Source organism: Lepidochelys olivacea (genome assembly GCF_965140295.1).
Source record: "Lepidochelys olivacea isolate rLepOli2 genome assembly, chromosome: 8".
NCBI classification, from domain to species: Eukaryota; Metazoa; Chordata; order Testudines; family Cheloniidae; genus Lepidochelys; species Lepidochelys olivacea.
In genome coordinates this window covers 102805165-102823771 of record NC_140418.1, presented here as the reverse complement: position 1 = coordinate 102823771, position 18607 = coordinate 102805165, and the positions used below count along the sequence as shown (strand labels likewise).

At 48.0% G+C, this 18607-nt stretch overlaps 1 protein-coding gene across 2 annotated transcripts; it reads right to left on the bottom strand.

The window, feature by feature from the left end:
- Positions 1 to 285: 285 nt before the first annotated feature.
- Positions 286 to 14413, bottom strand: TMEM275 (transmembrane protein 275). Of its 2 annotated transcripts, none has more exons than XM_084635669.1 (2): positions 14226 to 14413; positions 286 to 3332 (listed from the first exon to the last, which is right to left on the bottom strand). In XM_084635669.1, the coding sequence occupies exon 2, from the start codon at positions 3239 to 3241 to the stop codon at positions 2693 to 2695; it is 549 nt and encodes a 182-aa protein (XP_084491795.1). In that variant the 5' UTR covers positions 3242 to 3332; positions 14226 to 14413; the 3' UTR covers positions 286 to 2692. The 2 variants fall into 2 exon arrangements, with proteins under 2 accessions (XP_084491795.1, XP_084491794.1); XM_084635668.1 differs by lacking the exon at positions 14226 to 14413 and having other exon boundaries at positions 286 to 2066; positions 2664 to 3316.
- Between the last annotated feature and the right edge of the window lie 4194 nt (positions 14414 to 18607).

The following is an 18607-nucleotide window of genomic DNA, read 5'->3' as shown; positions in this document are numbered from 1 at the left end:
ATTTTCATGGGCAGTGGTTGGTTTTGACAAATTTTTCAATTTGATTTTTTTTAAATAAAGGTTTGAAATTGTTGCAAGCTTTCATTTTGGCATTTCCTAAAGAAAAACGATTCCGGTTTTCCCATTCAAAATGACTTTTTGTATCAAATTTTAAGCTAATTATTATTATTTTGGAAGTATAAAAATGATCACAATCTAAATGAAATATTTTGATTGATCCAACCAGTTGTTGGGGGGTGGGGAGGGTTCAGATTGTGAAAATGGTTGAGATTTTTACTTTTTGTCCCATTTCAGGACAGAATTTTTTTTTTGAAAACTTGAAAATGTTCATGGAAAAACCCGTTTCCTGACTCACTCTAACATAGTAAATGCAGTTATTTGGCCTGTGTCTTTCCATATTAAGTATGTTGTGTAAAGAGCAAAAGACAAGACACATCACTATCCCTCACTGAGAAAGGAGGTCTTAGAAAACTCTCAGAGATTACATGAAATGCTTCCCTTAGGAGGGAGATCTGGCAAGCTCAAAATCCCATGGAACCTGGACATTAATGCAATGTTGTCAACTCTCAAGATAGTAATATCTGTCTCATACTATTTGATGTTTTTCTGAAAGTCCCAGCTCCTGGAGTCATGTGAATATGTGAGAATCTCAGCTTTCTTTTAAAAAAAAAAGTCTGTCTCTTTCTCTTGGTTATGGAAAAAAAACCAAAAACTTGAGAACATGTCTCTCAAAGGCTTAAAGCCCAGAAGGTGATTAAACAGAATCCAACATTAATTATTTGTTAAAATAATCTCATGCTGTCTGAGCCACTCTCGTGATTTGGAGCAGATGTGACTCCTGATTTTTGAACATTTCGGGTTGGCAATACTGTCAGTGAGCAAAAGGAGCTACAACCCCCACCTCTAAAACATCCTGCAGACCCTTCATTTCTAGAGTACAGTTCTGTCATCCTCTGCTGCACCGTGCTCTGCTCACCTCCAAGAAAAGTGGACTGCAAGGAGCCCAGATTAATGCTGCTCACCATGGCATTACCTTCCATTGAATTGTGTGTCAGAAGGAAGCAGGCTGCATTCAGCAGCTGCTCCCCAGCAATGTTTTTCTACCTGCTACAAGATCCATCCTATTCCCAAATCCAGGAAGTTCTGAGCATCCAGAGTCAGATGGAAACCTTTCAAACACAGCAGCAGGCAGCATGGACACCACTTCCTCCCTTCCATAGATTCAGGGTCCTCTCCAGCAAATATCCCTTCCACCCTCCCAATGCCTTACAACACAGGGAACCATGGTACCCTTATTAAGGGAACATATTCTCCTCTTACTGTACACACACAGCTCATATCAATGTCAGTGGGATTTACAGTCATTTAAAGAGAGGAGATGCAGATCCCTTTGGTCATCTTCTAGATCAGTTGGTCTGTCTTCTGGCAAGTAGGGCTGGCTGGAGAAACCACAAGCCAGACAGAGCCCATGGAATAACCAGTAACCTGGTGGTCAGGGCACCTGCCTGGGATGTGGGAAATGCAGTGTCGAGTCCCTGCTCCAAATCAGGGACTTGCACTTGGTTCCCCAACATCCCAGGTGAGGGCTATTCTGGTCTCTCCCTCACCAGAAATTCCAGCCTGGACCTGAGAAACCTTCCTTAAGAAATTTTCACTGAAACCAATGCACTGAAAAATTCCCCACCAGCTTTAACAATAACGACAATATGGTTATTTTCATTCCCGAATAAACGCTGACTCTAAGTAGACATGTCCAATCCAGGTCCAAAGTTCCCCTCAAAGGGGGTTCACGTGCATCATCTTATCTCGCTCCATTTCTGTTGCTCAGTGGAACCTCTTTCCACATGACTCCAATTCCTTTTCCAGTAGGTCTATGGGTTGCCCCTTCTGATACTCTCCACCCATCGCAAGGCCTGGCTAAACCAATCACCTGCAGCCTCTACATACTCAAGCACAGCTGACCTTTCAAGCGATGTGGCGTGTTAGACAGCAGGACTCAGAGCAGAATCTAAATTATGCAGGAGGAAAGACGGCTGACGCTACCCGCTGCACTTGACATCTGCTGGCTGCTAGAGTTAGAGTGGAAGTCAAAAAAGAAAGGAAAGGTTGAGACAGGATAAAAAGTGGAAGTTACATTTTTGTGTTGCACTTTAATTGCATTAAAGTAAATTTATTCTTCCTCAAACCCCCAAAAGCCTCGTCTCAAAGATCTGTAATTTCCCAGCAACTAGGTGGTATCAATATCTAATTACTGCACTGGTCATTTTTATTACATTAAATAACTGCATCCCTTCCAAAAAGAGAGACCTGTAATTTGTTAGCACTCTGTGGCATTGAATTCTAATCATGACTTTACTTTTTTTTAAAAGTTGCACTAAAGAAATGAATTAATTCCAAAAGAAGATCTCTAATTTCCCAGTAGCTGGGCCACATCGATTCCTCGTTACAACATTGTTTCTAATCACATTAAATAAATGCGCCCATTCCAGAAAAAAGCTGGAATTTCTCACCACCGTTTCCAATTACCATGTCATCCCTTTCCTTTCTTAACTGGTTTTTAAGATGTCAGCATATCAGTTGGCCACACAAAAGGATTTCATAGGCTTGCTGCTTCCTAACGGCTGTATCCATCTGATCATGGCATGCTCAACTGTGGTGCCCACCTGGCTGCTAATAACCACTCTGACTTGACTTAGGATGTCATAAGGTCTCTGGGCAAGTTCAGCTGAATTGACTCCCCTCCTGCTGTGTATTTTGCCGCCGGCCCGTTGCCATCCATTGTGAAGAGTTTGCAGGTCTTGGAGTTCTCATGGACGGGCGTGGACTTTCTGGAGGAAACAGGCGAGTTGGTTGGGCTCAACTGCACAGCGGTGGTGTCCTGAACCGTGTGCTCGCTGGTTTCTATCTCGAAGGTCGTGTTGCCGGGTTTGATGAGACCGATGTTGGAACCTGGCTTGGATTTTCTCGACCCATGGGCAGGTGGTCTCCGGCTACAGATGCAGCAGGCCCCGAAAAACGTGAAAGCAACCACCAGCAGGATGGGTCCAATGATGATAGGGGGGTTGTTCATGGGGAGGAAAGTCCCAAAAGCGAACGCTCCCACCAGGGTGATGTTGATCCCGGCAAGCATGATGCAAAGTCCGCAGGCGCAGCAGAGAGCAGGGGATGGGAGCCCCTGGGGCCTGGTCTTTCTCTGGCTAGGTTTCTGGGACAAAGAGGTGCTGCTTTTTTCGCTGAACATGTTGATACAAGTCTCCCAGGGGATCTCGCACCTTACTGAGCACACATGGCATTGGTGAGATGATCGCTGGGCTTGCGCTGCCTTGAATTTCCTGTAGGAGGAGGAAAAGAAGAAAGAATGTAACTGCTCACTCATTATGTGGAGGGATTACCCAGGGACCTTGGGAGAGAGCAAAGGGCATGAGAGGGAGCTGCCTGCAGGAGACTTGACGCCTGGAGCAGGTTTGTTAAATAAGCCAATCAGAGACACCGGGCGTGGGGAGGGAACCGGACGCAGCTGGGGTTGCTTATAAGAGAGCTGAAGCTTTTCTTGAAGGGGAAGTCAGCTCTGAGCAGGGCACCTGCCAGCCAAACCCCAGAGTGGGTTACCTCCTAAGAAGTGCTAAATGGAGCCTGTGAAGGAACCCTCTCACTCACTCAGGCTCTGAGGTCAGAGCCAGGCCCTGGAACAGACTCTTGGGCCTTGGAGTTTTGCTTCATAGTTAATTTGTCTGAAGAGGGGGATGGAACAGCTTCCATATGAGGAGAAATTAATAAGACTGGGACTTTTCAGCTTGGAAAAGAGACGACTAAGGGGGAATATGACGGAGGTCTATAAAATCATGACTGGTGTGGAGAAAGTGAAGAGGGAAGTTTTATTTACCCCTTCCCATAACACAAGAACTCGGGGTCACCCAATTAAATTAATAGGCAGCAGGTTTAAAACAAACATAAGGAAGTACTTCCTCACACAACGCACAGTCAACCTGTAGAACTCATTGCCAGGGGATGTTGTGAAGGCCAGAAGTCTAACTGAGTTCAAAAAAGAACTAGATCAGCTCCTGGAGAACAGCTACATCCATGACTATTAGCCAAGATGGTCAGGGACACAACACCATGCTCTGGGTGTCCTAAGCCTCTAACTGCCAGAAGTTGGGAGTGAACAACAGGGGATGGATCACTCAATAATTGCCCTATTCTAGTCATTCCTTCTGAAGCATCTGGCACCAGCCACTGTTGGGCAGGACACTGGGCTAGATGCACCATTGGTCTGACCCAGTATGGGCCATTCTTACATTAATAAACCCAGACCCAACAAGGGCGCCTATTGGATGAGCAAGCATGTGGTGTCTGGTTAAAAGGACCTGGAAGAGGGAGGATAAAGAAAAGGACAGGGCAGAGGCACCCTGCCCATAAGAGGGTGCCTGGGGGCGGCCAACTCATTTACAGGCCCCTTTATCAGGGCCACAGAGCTTTCTTACTCTACAGACACCTCCTTGTTCTTCTTCAGCAGCTGGTTGGCTATGACCTCTGCTAATCATCAGAGCCCGGATCTTCTCAATGCCTTCTCACTGTGACCTTCTGTTCCCCTGTTGTCTTTTGTCTTTGACTGATACCATGAGCTTTTCAGGACAGGGAATGCTCGCTTTGTTATCTATTTGTACAGCACTGAACACAGGCTCTTTAAACTCTAGAGCTACACAAGTTTATAATAAAATCTGTCACTTGTCCTTTTGGAACAATTTTGAAATTTCATTTTCACGTCTTTCTCCCAGCACCCCCCCCCAGTTCCCCCCCGCCAAATTCGGTATTACAGTTAATAAAGTTATTAAAGTTCCGTATTACAGTTATAAAGTTAATATTTTTACATAATTTCATGACACATCCGTCATAGTAGTACATAGTATGCTGTGTCATATCAAATTATGATGTGACATCAACAATCGCACTGGCATCTCGTAAGATTATTTATCAAGCAGTCACATGGTTTATCACATGCCTTTCCAACTTACTACATGGCTATCCCCTCCATATACAAGGCAGATATACACTAGATACATGATGGAGCAGCCCGGGCTGCTCAAAACACTCTAGATTATTCTAGATTGGTTTTGTCGTCTTCTTTCATCATCCGCAAATATGACCACTGATAAATTGGCACTAAAGGAACAGCCCACCAATGAAGGGTAAGCAGCAATCAAAAGCCAAATCCTGCACCCCACCCCACTCACACTCAGTAGTACTTAACTCCAAGAGCAGCTCAGCTGTGATCACTGGAACAGCTCACAAAATAAAGTTCTGATTCAAAACTCATCAAAGTCAGTGAATTTAAGCCAACACTTGCCGTTTGGAGATGCACAGCTTGAGTCCCCTAGAGCCTGATTTACTGAGTTGCTGAGCACCTAAAACTCCAGCTGGAGTTGATGGTTGTTGCAGCTGGATGACTGGATGATCATAATGGTCCCTTCTGACCTTAATATCTATGAATCTAGGTGCTCAGCAAATTTGAAAATGTGGCCCAAAGGGTCAAGTCAAGCACCTAAGAATAAAGACACCTGAAACCAGTGGCTACCTTTGAGGAGGTGGGCCCAGATCCTTAAAGGCCTTGAGGTGCCTAAGTCCACCATTTGGGTACCACTGACATTTTCAACACTGCCACAGGGCACCTACATTTCCACCTATGCCCTGACACCATCCCACAGCTAACAAGCTACTCAGAGCCCTCTCTCATGCTGATGTCCTAGAGGCCCTGAAGTGGGATTCTCAAATGAGGTGGGGAAACATCTGTCTCACCAGTGGGGCCCGATCCTGTAGGCATGCTCTGAGCACAGCCAAGATCTGTTATTTGCCTGCCCCCTAACGCAAGCAAGCCAAATTCAGGCCACCAATAGGTGGGGGGTGGGGTGAGCACAGTACTTCCACAAAAGACAGCTGGGGGCACAGGGAAATGTAGGGGTGTGGGTCAGTGAAGTATTGAGCATGAGCAGGAGAAGAGAAAGACACTTGGTGCCTAGGGCATGAGCTACCTAAGTAGCTGACCTGGCTCAGGGGCGTGACTCTAACAGAGAGCCTGCGGCTGAGGATCCTGAGCTGAAGGAGGCGCCTATCTCTGGCCCCTCAGCCAGGTGCACCAGCCATGGGAGGCAGGTATACTAGGCCAGGGGAGGCTCTGCCGGACCCCCGGTTGCAGGTTTGGTGGGGGAAGTTTTTGCTTTATTATGCCCATGCAGGTTCCGGGGTGTCTGAGGAGGCAGTATGTGCTGTTCGGCTTCCTGGGTTCATCAGTAATCTCCCTGGATTCCAGAGAGATTACCGATGAACCCAGGAAGCTGAGTAGCCGATACTACCTTCTCACCACCCTGGAACCTGCATGGGGCATCATCAAAACTCAGGTTCTTCTTCAGGAAGAGACACTGCTGTGGCTTTTCCCAGGTGGTTTGGGGGCTGGGGTGGGGAGGGGACACATGGCACTCCTCCAGGCAAGTGGGGAGGGGCTCAGAGTTTCTCCAGGAAGGGGTGGAGCTCATTGCTCTGGTCGCATGGGGGGCAGGAGGTCTCGGGGCTCCAGCTGTGGAGGGACTGGGGGGGCCTCAGGGCTCCGCCCCAGTGGGGAGGCGTGGGCAGAAGGAGTGGAGCTGGGGCCTAGCCTCCCCGAAGGGGGGATCCACCCAACGCCCATTTGCACCACATCAGCTGCTTAGGTGCCTACGAGCCTCTCCTCTTCCTTCCCTGGCATTTCATTCCAGGATGGGCTAGGCGCCTCCCTGCTTAGCTGACCAGCTTCTGAAAACCCCTTCCTTAAGCACCTGGCTCTGCCCATGCGTAATATAGCCTGGGGGCTGAGCACTCCACTGGGCTCAGTGCCTAGGTCCCTTCAAGGATCTGGGCCTAAGTGATGCTCAAGCTCATGTAGGAAGTCTGTGGTAGAACAGGAACTTGAAGCCAGGTGTCCCAAGCCCTAGTCTAATTCCCTGACCAGTGGGCCATCCTTCAGCCGGTAAAGTCACAGTAGATCATTAAAAGAGGCATGATTGGCTTATTCGGATCAGGAGGTATAACACATTCCCACAGGGTGAATTCCATTGAATAACACTGAGTTCCTGCTTAAATAATTCTCCCTTCCTGCAGGGAGGGTGGGGTTGTAATATGAATGGCCCCTAGGCCACAGAACGATATCAGACAAGGGATTTCACTCTCTAGCAACTTGGGTGTTGCTTGATTCGAGTCCTGGACCCCACCTAGCCCTGCTAGGACAACTCAGTAGCAAGCAGCAGTGCCCCCTGTGGTCTCTCTTGGGCAGAGCGCTGAGGGCAAGAAGTGCCAAGACAAGAGTCTGGAGTTCCAGTCACTGGGCAGCTATCGTCAGCTTGCCTGCACTGCGGAGGTGTTGCCTTTGATGTCACACATGGAAGAGCAGAGGCAGATTAGGGGTTTGTGGGGCCCTGGGCCAGAGCAAGTGGGGAAATGGGGCCAGGGTACGGAGGCTTGCCTTGCTCTGTCCCCCCTTCCCCCCACCCCGCCCAGCGTTCCTGCCGGGGAGCGGGGCAGTGCATATCGGCTTGTCCCACTCCCCAGAAGGAGCGCCAGGCGGGTGGGCAGAGTGGGGCAAGCCCCCCCTGCTCCAATGCCACACCCTGGCAGGAGCGCCAGGTGGGCGGGCGGAGCAGGTCAGGGTTCGGAGGGCCCATTTTCCCGGGGCCTCCCCAGATTGTCTGGAACCCCTGGGCACAGGGCCCATTGGCCCAGTGGCTAATCCGCCACTGTGGGAGAGCACTTCCTTTCAGAGGCTGACTGCAAACTCAACAGCACCGTGGTCTCTCAATCTCACCTCCTTCGCTTCTGAAGTTCTTCTCTCTTCTCTCGTTCCAAATCATCTTCATGGTGGTAAACCTGATCTTGGACAGAGCTACTCCGGAGGGGCGGGGAGAGAGTTTTAGCTGCTTAGTCAAGTGGAACACATGGCAACACCTTACACTATTTCATGCTCTTAAGGGATCCCTGGAGTTTTTGGGACTAGAAACCTGGCATGAGTTAATCCCTGGAGAAGTACCTTCTGGACTAGATCTGTGACTGGGGAACACAGTAACGAGAATAGTACAAAGCAGACTTTGACTCCAAGACCCAAGAGTCACCATCATAATATCATGGTGGCTGACCAAAAAATTAGTAAAGAAACAAAAACACCCACAAATCTGACAACTGTGTCACCCAAACATTTGCTGCATTACTACACATCTGCAAGGCCAGCTGAATGTTTTTACTACGGTTTCCAGGCTGTGAAGTATTCCTGAGCCTCTTGCAGAGACAAGCTCCTCTTTTATGTCCTATACTATAAATGAAAATTCATGGCTTGCTTTGTTCCCCCACACAACCATTGATCCTGCAGTGAGAGTCTCCTTCTCTCAGCGGGACATCAGCGGGAGTTGAGGCACCTTGCAGGACTGAGCCCATCTTCGTTTGCAGAGGTCTGTTTACCAATGATTATCTACCCCAGTGGTCTGCAAAGATGCCCCAGCCACAGAAACCCTTGGTGGAGAAAGAACAACTGGCCCCGTTCAATACCCGCAACATGTGAACTTACAAGAATATCAGCGGGATTTCCATCTCGACAGAGGATTCAATGGCTGGCCCTATTTTCTCTGCAATCCATTTAAGTGAGTGGACTGATGTTTCCACTGGGGCATTCTGCATTGCCTGGGAGTAGCTTGCATTTCATATACGTTCAAGCTGTTTTGTTTCAACAACTAACAAGGCTTGAAATCAAAGCTTGTCTTCTTTCCCGTTCTGAGGGACTTTTCAGGATTGGATGGGTGAGGAAAATTCAATGGACATGGAGGTGGGGTATGGATGTTTTCACCTCTAGATTACTAGCTCAGATTCATCCCAGATTGCTATCAACTGAACATCAGGTGCTATGAGAAGTACGTTGGTGGCTTCAGTTCACATACAAGCAGAATTTGCCACTCCTCCAAGCAGCAGACTGGTCCAGACTAGAGCTGGGTGAAATTTTCAGAGAAAAAAGCGGATTCAGCAAGACCAAAACATTTCACAAATGTGTGTCAATGTCAGGAAAAAAACAAAAATCATTTTAAGAAGCCCCACAAAAGCCCTACAAAAGAAATTGGGGGGAGGGGGAACCTGACATTTTTTAAACAAAACATTTTGATTTTTCAATTCAAAATGACTTTTCGTTTTGAAATTTCCTTTCATTTTTGTTAATTACAAATGTTTAAAATGCTCAAAGTCAAAATGAAAATGTTGGTGACAAGTCAACCCAGGCACTTAATCCCGCCTGAAATGAAATCTGCTTTGATTTTTCTATTTGCCAAAAGTTTGGAAATATTTTTTTTTCAGAATTGCCAACGAACCCAAAAAATCCGTTATTCACCCAACCCTATTCCAGAGCCTCTACTGCAATAGCCAAGCCTTCCTGTGTACCATTGGCAGGGGATCCGCAGACCCTGGATCTGACCCTCACCCCAGCAGTGGCCCCTAGAGTGCCAGGTTTAGAGACTCCCCCTCCCGCCCCATAATTTGAGCCTGATCCAAATCCCATTGAAGTCCCTGGATTTTCAATCACACCCTTGGAGGCACAGAGGCTGCAGATGCTCCTGTTTGGCTACTTTATTGGCACCCTCCCCCATAGGGACACTACAAGGCTGCACTTCTAAAGAACCACAGGTCTAGAAACCAGGGTCGGGGGGGTCCTGGGTGGCTGACGCCTCCACATTGCGAGGGGGAGCCCATTGTACAGCTGGCTCAAGTCCTGCTCTTCCTTGAGCTGACAGGCAAGGGAAACAAAGGGTCATGGAGGGGCGTTGCACACATTGCAGGAGAAGGAGGACAAGCTGCTCTTGGACTTGAGCCAGCTCCTGCCGAAAGGAAAGGGCGCTTTCCATTGCCTTAAGTGACAGCTGCATCAGCCCGGTCGTTGCACAAGGGTATGCATGCAGCTCTCAGGCACGTAGCAGTGCCCATGCTAATATATTCCTGTGCGCCATGGACAATGGGGGTGGAGTTTGCTAATAAATTCACGGGCCCGGCAAGCACATGTGCTGCCATCAACAGGCAGCAGCCCCAGCAGGCAAACTGCTCCTGTTCCGGAGGAGCCTCAGCAGCTCCCCATAAGTAATCACCATAGGAGGATCTCTCTTGTTTAGACATGCTTCGAGCAATGTACCAGAACCACTACTGACTCTGTTACTTCCAGAACGGGTGACCAAAGTCACACAGCAGGTGAATGGCAGGCCCTGAATAATGAACCCCAGAGTCCTGACTCCCAGTACCCTACTCTAAATATGAGGCAGAACTTTCCCCCTATGTTGCCTGGTTGGATTTGTAGGTTTCTAACTCCAGGCTGCACATGAAGTGCCAGATCCTCAGCTGATGTAAATCAGGGTAGCTCCATTTACATCAATGGACCTATGGCCAGTTTACACCAGCTGGGGAAACTGGCCTATAACAATGAGAGTGAAGTCTCCTGGCATGATATCACCACCACAGAACTGCAAGATGACACACAGGGAGGGAGGTGCTTTCGGTGAATCTGTAAGTGGCGTTCGGAGGCACAGTATGACAAATATGGCAAGTTTCTGTAATCTCCTGGACAAACCTGACTGAATTCAGTTTGTGTGTCAGGAGTTTATTGTATTCAAAATGCAAAGGTATTACTGTGGGATCATATGTAGCATCTCTAGAGTGGAGACATGACTAATGTAAACCCTGGGAAGTGTAATAGCTTCAGAGGACTCTTTTAAACAACATGCAAGCCATAAATAAACTTTTAGTTTAGTACATGGGTGGGCAAACTACAGCCCGGGGGCCACATCCAGCCCTCCAGACATTTTAATCTGGTCCTCGAGCTCCAGCCAGGAAGCATGCAACTCCCAGAAGCAGCGGCATGTCCCCCCTATGGTTCCTTTGCATTGGGGCAGCCAGGGGGCTCTGCACACTACCCCTGCCCCAAGTGCTGCCCCCACAGCTCCCATTGGCCAGGAACCACAGCCAATGGGAGCTGCAGGGCAGTGCCTGTGGACAGCACGCAGAGCCACGTGGCTGCACCTCCACATAGGAGCCAGAGGGGAGATATGCCGCTGTTTCTGGGAGCTGCTTGAGGTAAGCGCTGCCCAAAGCTTGCATCCCTGACTTCCTCCTGTGCCCCAACCCCCGACCCAGCCCCGATTCCCCTCCTACCCTCCAAACTCCTCAGTCCCAGACCAGAGCACCCTCTTGCACCCCCAACCCCTCATCCCCAGCCCCACCCAGAGCCTGCGCCCTCAGACAGAGCCCTCACCAACCCAACCCCACACCCCAACCCTCTGTCCCAGTCTGGAGCCCCTTCCCACATCCTGAATTCCTCATTTCTGGCCCCACTCCAGAGCTCACACCCCCAGCCGGAGCCCTTACCCCCTCCCGGACTCCAACCTCCAATTTCGTGAGCATTCATGGCCCACCATACAATTTCCATACCCAGATGTGGCCCTCAGGCCAAAAAGTTTGCCCACCCCTGGTTTAGTTGGTTTCCCAAGAAATACAGAAGAACCCCATTTATCTGGTCTCCTTGCAACCACGGCCAGATTGGATAATCAAAAATCAGATAATCTGGAGAATGGGAACGTTCAAGGCTGCAGTGCAATCTAGTGGGCACAATAGAGATCACCTACTTCTGGACCTGTGAGAGCCAGTTATTCATTTAATACAGACAGCCAGATAATGGAGGGTCAGATAAATGGGTTTCTACTGTACTTGGGAGGAGGTGAATGCAAATTCCCACCTCCAGACACAGCCCTTTGAAGCTATGCCCTGACAAGAAACCCACTGTCTGCAAGTTACCTGTTCCCCAGGTCCCAGGATCAAAGACCCAAACTGTATAAACAAGTGACACAGATTCATGGGGATCTAGTTCTGAGCTAACAGCTGTTCTGAACTTGTTACCACAGAAAAAACCCTGGGTGGAATTTTAAGGACTGACTCCTACCAGAACCCTTGTTGGAGTTGGGGTGATCTCTGGTAAGCTTGTTAGCAAGTGTGTAGGATTTATTATTATTATTATGTGAATATGTTTTCTCAGTCATGCTTTTGCCTGAAGAATAAATGTGCTTGCTTAGAAAAGCTATGTGGTAGCTTCTGACTGTGGGAGATTAAACTGTTTATAGCCTCCAAGGAGAAAAGCAAACTGGCTGAAGCAGTCTGATTTGCTGGGGAACTCACAGTGCAGGCAGGGAACTCTGGGCCTAGAAAATCCCCAGGAGCGGGAGAGACGCATGTTTCCACCCAAGCGAGGTGACAGCTGGGAGCCAGAAGCCTAAAAGTGGGTGCCCTAGCTGGGCCATAGAGGAGGAAATACAGACGCAGTTGCCCTGAACTGTGACAAACAGCAGTGGGCTGGAAACCATTGTACAGTTGATCATGTGCATTTACACTGGTCACTTTGCTCTGCCGCCTCCCCTTCCTCAAGCTCTATTAAAACGATGGCACAAAATCAAAAATGATTGGGAAATAAGTGAGTGGGCTTCAGAAAGCATTGCCTGGTATTAGAAAAAGGAATGACCTGATTCAAAATTTCAAGGCCAGAAGGGACCATTCTGATCATCTGTTCTGACACAGGCCCTGGATAACACAGGCCATGGGACTGCCCCAAAATAATTCCTAGAGTGGATCTGTTGGGAAAACATCCAATTTTTTAAAATTTTCTGCAACAGAGAATCCATCATGACTCTTGGTAAATCATTCCAATAGTTAATTACCCTCACTGTCAAAAATGTATGCCTTATTTCCAGTCTGAATTTGTCTAGCTTCAACTTCCAGCCATCAGATCAGGATAGACCTTTCGCTGCTAGATTAAAGAGCCCATGAGCAAATATTTGTTCCCTGCATAGGTACTTATAAACTGTGATCAAGTCACCACTTAACCTTATAAATATGCCACCCCTCTAGAGAGTAACCCAGGCAGCCTGGAACAGTAGGAAAATAAATCAACCCTATTATGATCAATACACAGTATGGGAGCATCCTTATCTTGTTTTTAGATTCATAGATATTAAGGTCAGAAGGGACCATTATGATCATCTAGTCTGACCTCCTGCACAATGCAGGCCACCGAAGCTCACCCACCCACTCCTGCAATAAACCTCTCACCTATGTCTGAGCACTTGAAGTCCTCGAATCATGGTTTAAAGACTTCAAGCTGCAGAAAATCCTCCAGCAAGTGACCCCTTTTCTAAAGCTGTTCTCCCTTATATCAGAGACAGTACCTACATGCACAGAGAGCCTGGTCCAAAGCCCATTGAGAGCAGTAGAAATCACCAAAGTGCCAGAACTTAATAAGCGACCTATTTGTAGACACCCTACAGCTTTTGTAGGCTCTTCCCTTCACCTTGCTGTTTCTGCACTGCCCTTGCACCAGGTAACGTTATTCATTTTGAACGGATCACTCTTCTGAAATATAAGACTTCATTGTGGGAAGGGAAGTATTAAAGGATCTAGGCAGACCTCTCTGCTTCTTACTGTTATTGTTGTGGTTGTCATCGTGTGTGTGTTGGGGTGACCATTGTCTAATACATTTCTGGGTTTATTCTCCAATACATATTGATTAAGCTGTAAATGTATAAATGTAAAGAATAACTAACTGCAAAGCAGAATATACAGGAGAGGAATCTTCCAACCTAGGAATGATCAAATACATTCTCTGGAGGATTGATTAAAAATCAACAAAAAACAAAACAAATGTCAAAGCCAGGAACCAAATCCATCTCAAACATAACTCCAGTGAAGTTAATTGAACCAAAACCGGGACGAATTTATCCAGCATCTTCAGGGCATAATTTTTGGATAGATCCAAAAACATTCACACAAAAGCTAAGCAAACTCAGCTTGAGTGGGGAAAAAATATCACTCATTCGAACACTGACATCCAGCCTGTCTAGATTGCCTGAAGCAATCCACAGACCCATTTTTGGAAGGTGGGATCCTTCAGGGGTGTGAAAGCAACTTGTTTAAAAGGGTCAGGGGGGAAATCAATGAAGTTCTGTACAGTCCAAATCTTCTTCATCGAGCTGGCAGAATCCAAGCTGAGTGTTAACAAAGCAGGAGTACTCCTCCCACCCCCCACCCCCCCACACACAAACACACAAACACACACACAAAGTGCTGTGAAACTCTCCAGCAATTCTCCATTACCTTGGCCGTGGAGCACCGGCGGCTGGAAGCCGACGAGAACCACTTACCTGGGCTTGAGTGGGAACTCAGGGCTGGCAAGAGGCAGCAGGATCCTCCCCCCCACCGCGTCCTCTGGGTTAAACAACTGAACAGAAGTGCCAGGCTGGAGCAGAGGAGCTGCGGGGAAGCCCCAGGGACCAGCCGCCCGCGAGCAGCACACCCACCGCAGATCCTTCCCACGCGTGGGGCTCTCGCCTGCCTAGCTGCGCCCCCACACGCCCGGGAAACTTTGCCCGGGCTAAGCCACTCTGAGCACCCTGCCCCGATTGCTTTGCTGCTGCTGGGCGAGAGGGCTGGGGGGTGCTGCCCCGCCGTCCCTTCTCGCTCCTGCGGTCCCCAAAGGATGCTACAGTTCCGCCTCTGTCGAGAGAGATCCGCCTGCCCCGCTGGGTGCTTTTTTGCATCTTCCAGAGGCAGGACCAGGGCTCTCCCGAGCCATGCTGCAGCAGGTTGGGGGGGGGCGGTGGGGGGCAGATCCTCAGAGGAGGCTGGAGCTGGCGGATCACGCTCTGCCTAGAGCCTCTCCCCCCACCCCCGCTGCGCCTGGTACCTCAGGCTGCAACCCGCCCCCACCCCCCACCCCTCCGGGACGCCTCTGCCTCCGCCGGGGTGCCCGGGAGGGGCTGTCCGCTGCCGTGGTGCTGAAAGCTGCAACCACCCCTTTCATTTGTAAAGCTGCCTTCTGGAGCGCTGCCGCTAGGGGCAGCCTGGAGCTTTCCTCCGGGGGGGGTGGAGCTTGCATTTTTCATTGCCTAGGGAAAGTGCCTCATTGCAAAGCCTAAGATCAAGAAGCGGGGAGGGGAATTTTAAGGAGGGGAAAGACATTCCTGCCACTGATCCCTCGTGGAATCTGTTCTCTCGGTGTGACATTTCCCTCCAGCCTCCTCCCTGCAGTCTGCTTGCCCAAACAGGAGTGAAGCCCAGATTAGAGAACGTGTCCTAAAGGCTTTATGGGGGGGAAAGAGTTCAGATGTGGTGTTCTAATTGGCTCCAGCAGGCTTTGTGATAGTATTAAAGTGGGATCAGAGCAGGGAAGTAATCACAGGCTGGTGAGTGATGCGAAACAAGGAAGGAAAACCTTGGCATGCCTCCGAGAAATAGGAAAGGAGACGCGTTTGTCATTTGCAAATGCATCACCATTCTGCATAGTGGGAGCATATTTACTCTGGGGGTCAATTACGTTTAGACTCTATCTAAACTCAGGATTATTATTCACATTGTGAATAATAGGACCCCATTGTGCTAGGCACTGTACACAACATACACACAACAAAAAGAGGATTCCTGCCCCCAAACGGCTTCGCCCCAGTGCAGGAAGTGGTGGTCAGCAATTGGCTCACCTGCACCTATGGCCCCTAAGTGTAAACTAGGACAACCCAAGGTTTGCAATGAATAAACTAAAGCAACAGGGGTAAACATCTATTAACTCAATCAATGCAAATCTCTGCATGCCCTTATCTACACTTCGGGTACATGTACACCACAAATTAGGGGGTAATTGTGGCATGGAGAGGCACAGTTAGTGCTAATCTAGTTAGTGGGGTAACAATAGCAGTCAAGATGCGGCAGCATGGACCCCAGCATGGGGTAGCAACCGGAATATGTACCCAGGGTCCCCACCGATCTTGTTCTGGATGGTTAGCCTGAACTGAATCCTATGCTGTCCGGTCTTCACTACTATTGCCATCTGCACTAGTTGGAGTAAACCTGGCCGAGGTATGCCCACAATCACACCTTCACTTGGGGTGCAGACATACCCATTGAGTCAGCACTGCTTCAGTTACACTGAATGTTGAATGTGTGTGTGGGTGTTGTGGGGGGGGGGGGAGGGGAAGCTATTCTCCGGTGTAGACAAAGACTTAGGCCCTCGGAATAATACACAGAAGTCTGGAGGTTCAACTGACATAAATCAGATGCTCTTATTTACTTACTTTCTCACAAGTCACTCTCTACAGCAAGGAAGAAGGCTGTGCATGCCATTTAGATGGAGGAGGATTTAGGTCAATAAACAGACCTGATATTCAGAGCAGGGGAAATGGCTGGAGAAGAATATATTCTTTCCTGACACACATCATCTTCCAGAGTACCAGCTCTGGCTAATGTAGCCAACAGGATAAGAGCAGTCTGCAGAATACACACAACATACAGTATTCCTTACCCTTACAGTAGCATTTGCCTTAGCTTGCAGCCTAATAGGCCTGATTCACTCTGACATTACTCTAGTTTGTTGCCGGTGTAAATGGCCCTGGCAGATAAAGAGAATTTAGGGTTACGCCCAACAAGGGGATACAGCTTTGGCACTTGCATGCAAGTCAGAAGCATTTCCCATCATGTGCACAGTGAATTGTTCACCAGCCTTTAGACTTAAGATAACTTCTGTCAAGCACTCATGATAGCATGCATCAACCACATGGTGACTCATGATTTCAATGGAGTTATGCTGGTATGAAATTCTATGGCCTGTATTATGCAGGGGAGAATAAATACTCATAACGGCTCTTTAAGAAACCTACGAAAACTGAAGCATTGTGTGGTGAATCAGGTCCAATATTTTCTGCTAAGTAGTAACCACAGTCATTTTAACTGCAGAATTTATATTAAACTCAAGCAAAATAATGGCCAGTCATCTTAAGTACCAAAAGAGATTTTTTTTATAATTCCCACTGGAAATATCAATAGAGAGAAACCATCAGTTACAGCATTTTTCATTTCTCTTGATAAATTTACCTTAGGTAAATCATGAGAAAACAAGAGTCTGAGAAAGATCTTTTCAGTTTCTCCCTGGGAGGGAGAGTACTCTGGTTTGTCTTTAGCATGGGTAACAATGGCACATAACATGGCTCAGCCAGTGTGACAGACAGGATAGCACAATGGCACCCTCTACATCTGACAGATTAAAACCAGATCCCCCCTTCCAAAAAGGTCAAAGGGGCCCCCAAACCCAATCGCAGATGTAAGATTAGGCACTGATGCTTGGTGCATTAAATATTTGGACCAGATTATGTCCCATGACGCTCTTGTTCTGTAAGTGTCCCGGGTGGTAAGTTAGTAAGTTCCTCAGTTAGTAACACTGCAGGGGAAAATATCAATGTACTGAGCTTACTGATGTCATTCAAAACTTCTGCTTGTGACAGACAGTCTACCACTGATGGTTGCTTGTAGCTGATTGCTAGGAATATAGGGAGCCACATTTATCTGTGGTTTGGCTCTGCTAAGTAGAAATTACTTCTGGGAAGAATTTGGCCCTTTATAGTTCATTTATTTAAAAAGGTAGCCAATAAACCAGTGTGCAGTTCTACAATTGCACAATCCGAAAGATGATCAGGCTGAACAAGGCTGCAGTCATTTGATTTTGCAGTGGCCGCTGCATGACCCTCCATCACACTTTCTGCTGAATGGGCCATAAAACCAGTAAAAAGGGGAAATTTTTACTAAAAAGCATCAGATACTCGAGGCACCATTCAGCGAAGATTCAGCGTTTCACACATCTAGCCATGAAGATCTCATGGGCTGCATTCCTTTGACTACAGAAAAACCAAGTCCTAATTCAAGAAGTAAAATGACAGGCCAGATTCTCAGATGGCGTCAATCAGCATAGCTCTATTCAATGGAGCTCTGCCATGAGGATCTGGCCCATATACTTTCTTCCCCATATGGGTTGGGCTTTTAAATTCCCCCACAGATTAGCACAGAACAAGAGGACACCCTGTCAGCACAAATGTATGAATAGCAGCTTACACCAAAAATACATTAAGACTCAGGAGAGCATAAATCAGCTCAACAGTAAGGTTCTCAGACCTGGAGTGCTTTGGATGCCCACTCCCTTTATGATGAAAAGGAAACCTTGAATTTCCCCCATATATGTCCAAGAACGCTGCTTCCAGGCTGTCAATTCGAATGGCAGTATGCAACAGAGAGAGACTGATCCTCCTCTAATTTAGGCCCAGGTAAAGCAAGATGCTCCAAGAACATGCCTAACTACATGAGTAGACCCATTGAAGTCGTAAGCCACCACAAGCATCGCTACCCGTCATTCCAAGTACAAGGTGCTTCTCTGACCTTGCTGATCTCCAAGCACTGTGTAGACACACATAGTGCTCAGAGAGTCCACATTCTAATTTTTTTTAAAATAAAAGGCACACCCTTTCTCTCTTTGTCTGCCCAAGGAGAAAGAGCCCCATGTGACAGACGTCAGTCATGTCCCTCAGTTCACTTCTGGGAGGTGCTCAGATATTCCAGAGATGAGGGCCACATTAGACTAGAAATCACATCCTCTGGGAGTTCCTCCTCCAATCTAAGTGGGAGGCAAATCAGGCCCACTCTGTGCTGCTAATTACACAGCTCTCCTGCAGCAATTCACTTGCTAACATAACTTCACTCTGGTCCACCA

Excerpts from the sequence above, each read along its gene's own strand:
- TMEM275 (XM_084635669.1), bottom strand. The coding sequence starts at position 3,241 with ATGTTCAGCGAAAAAAGCAGCACCTCTTTGTCCCAGAAACCTAGCCAG.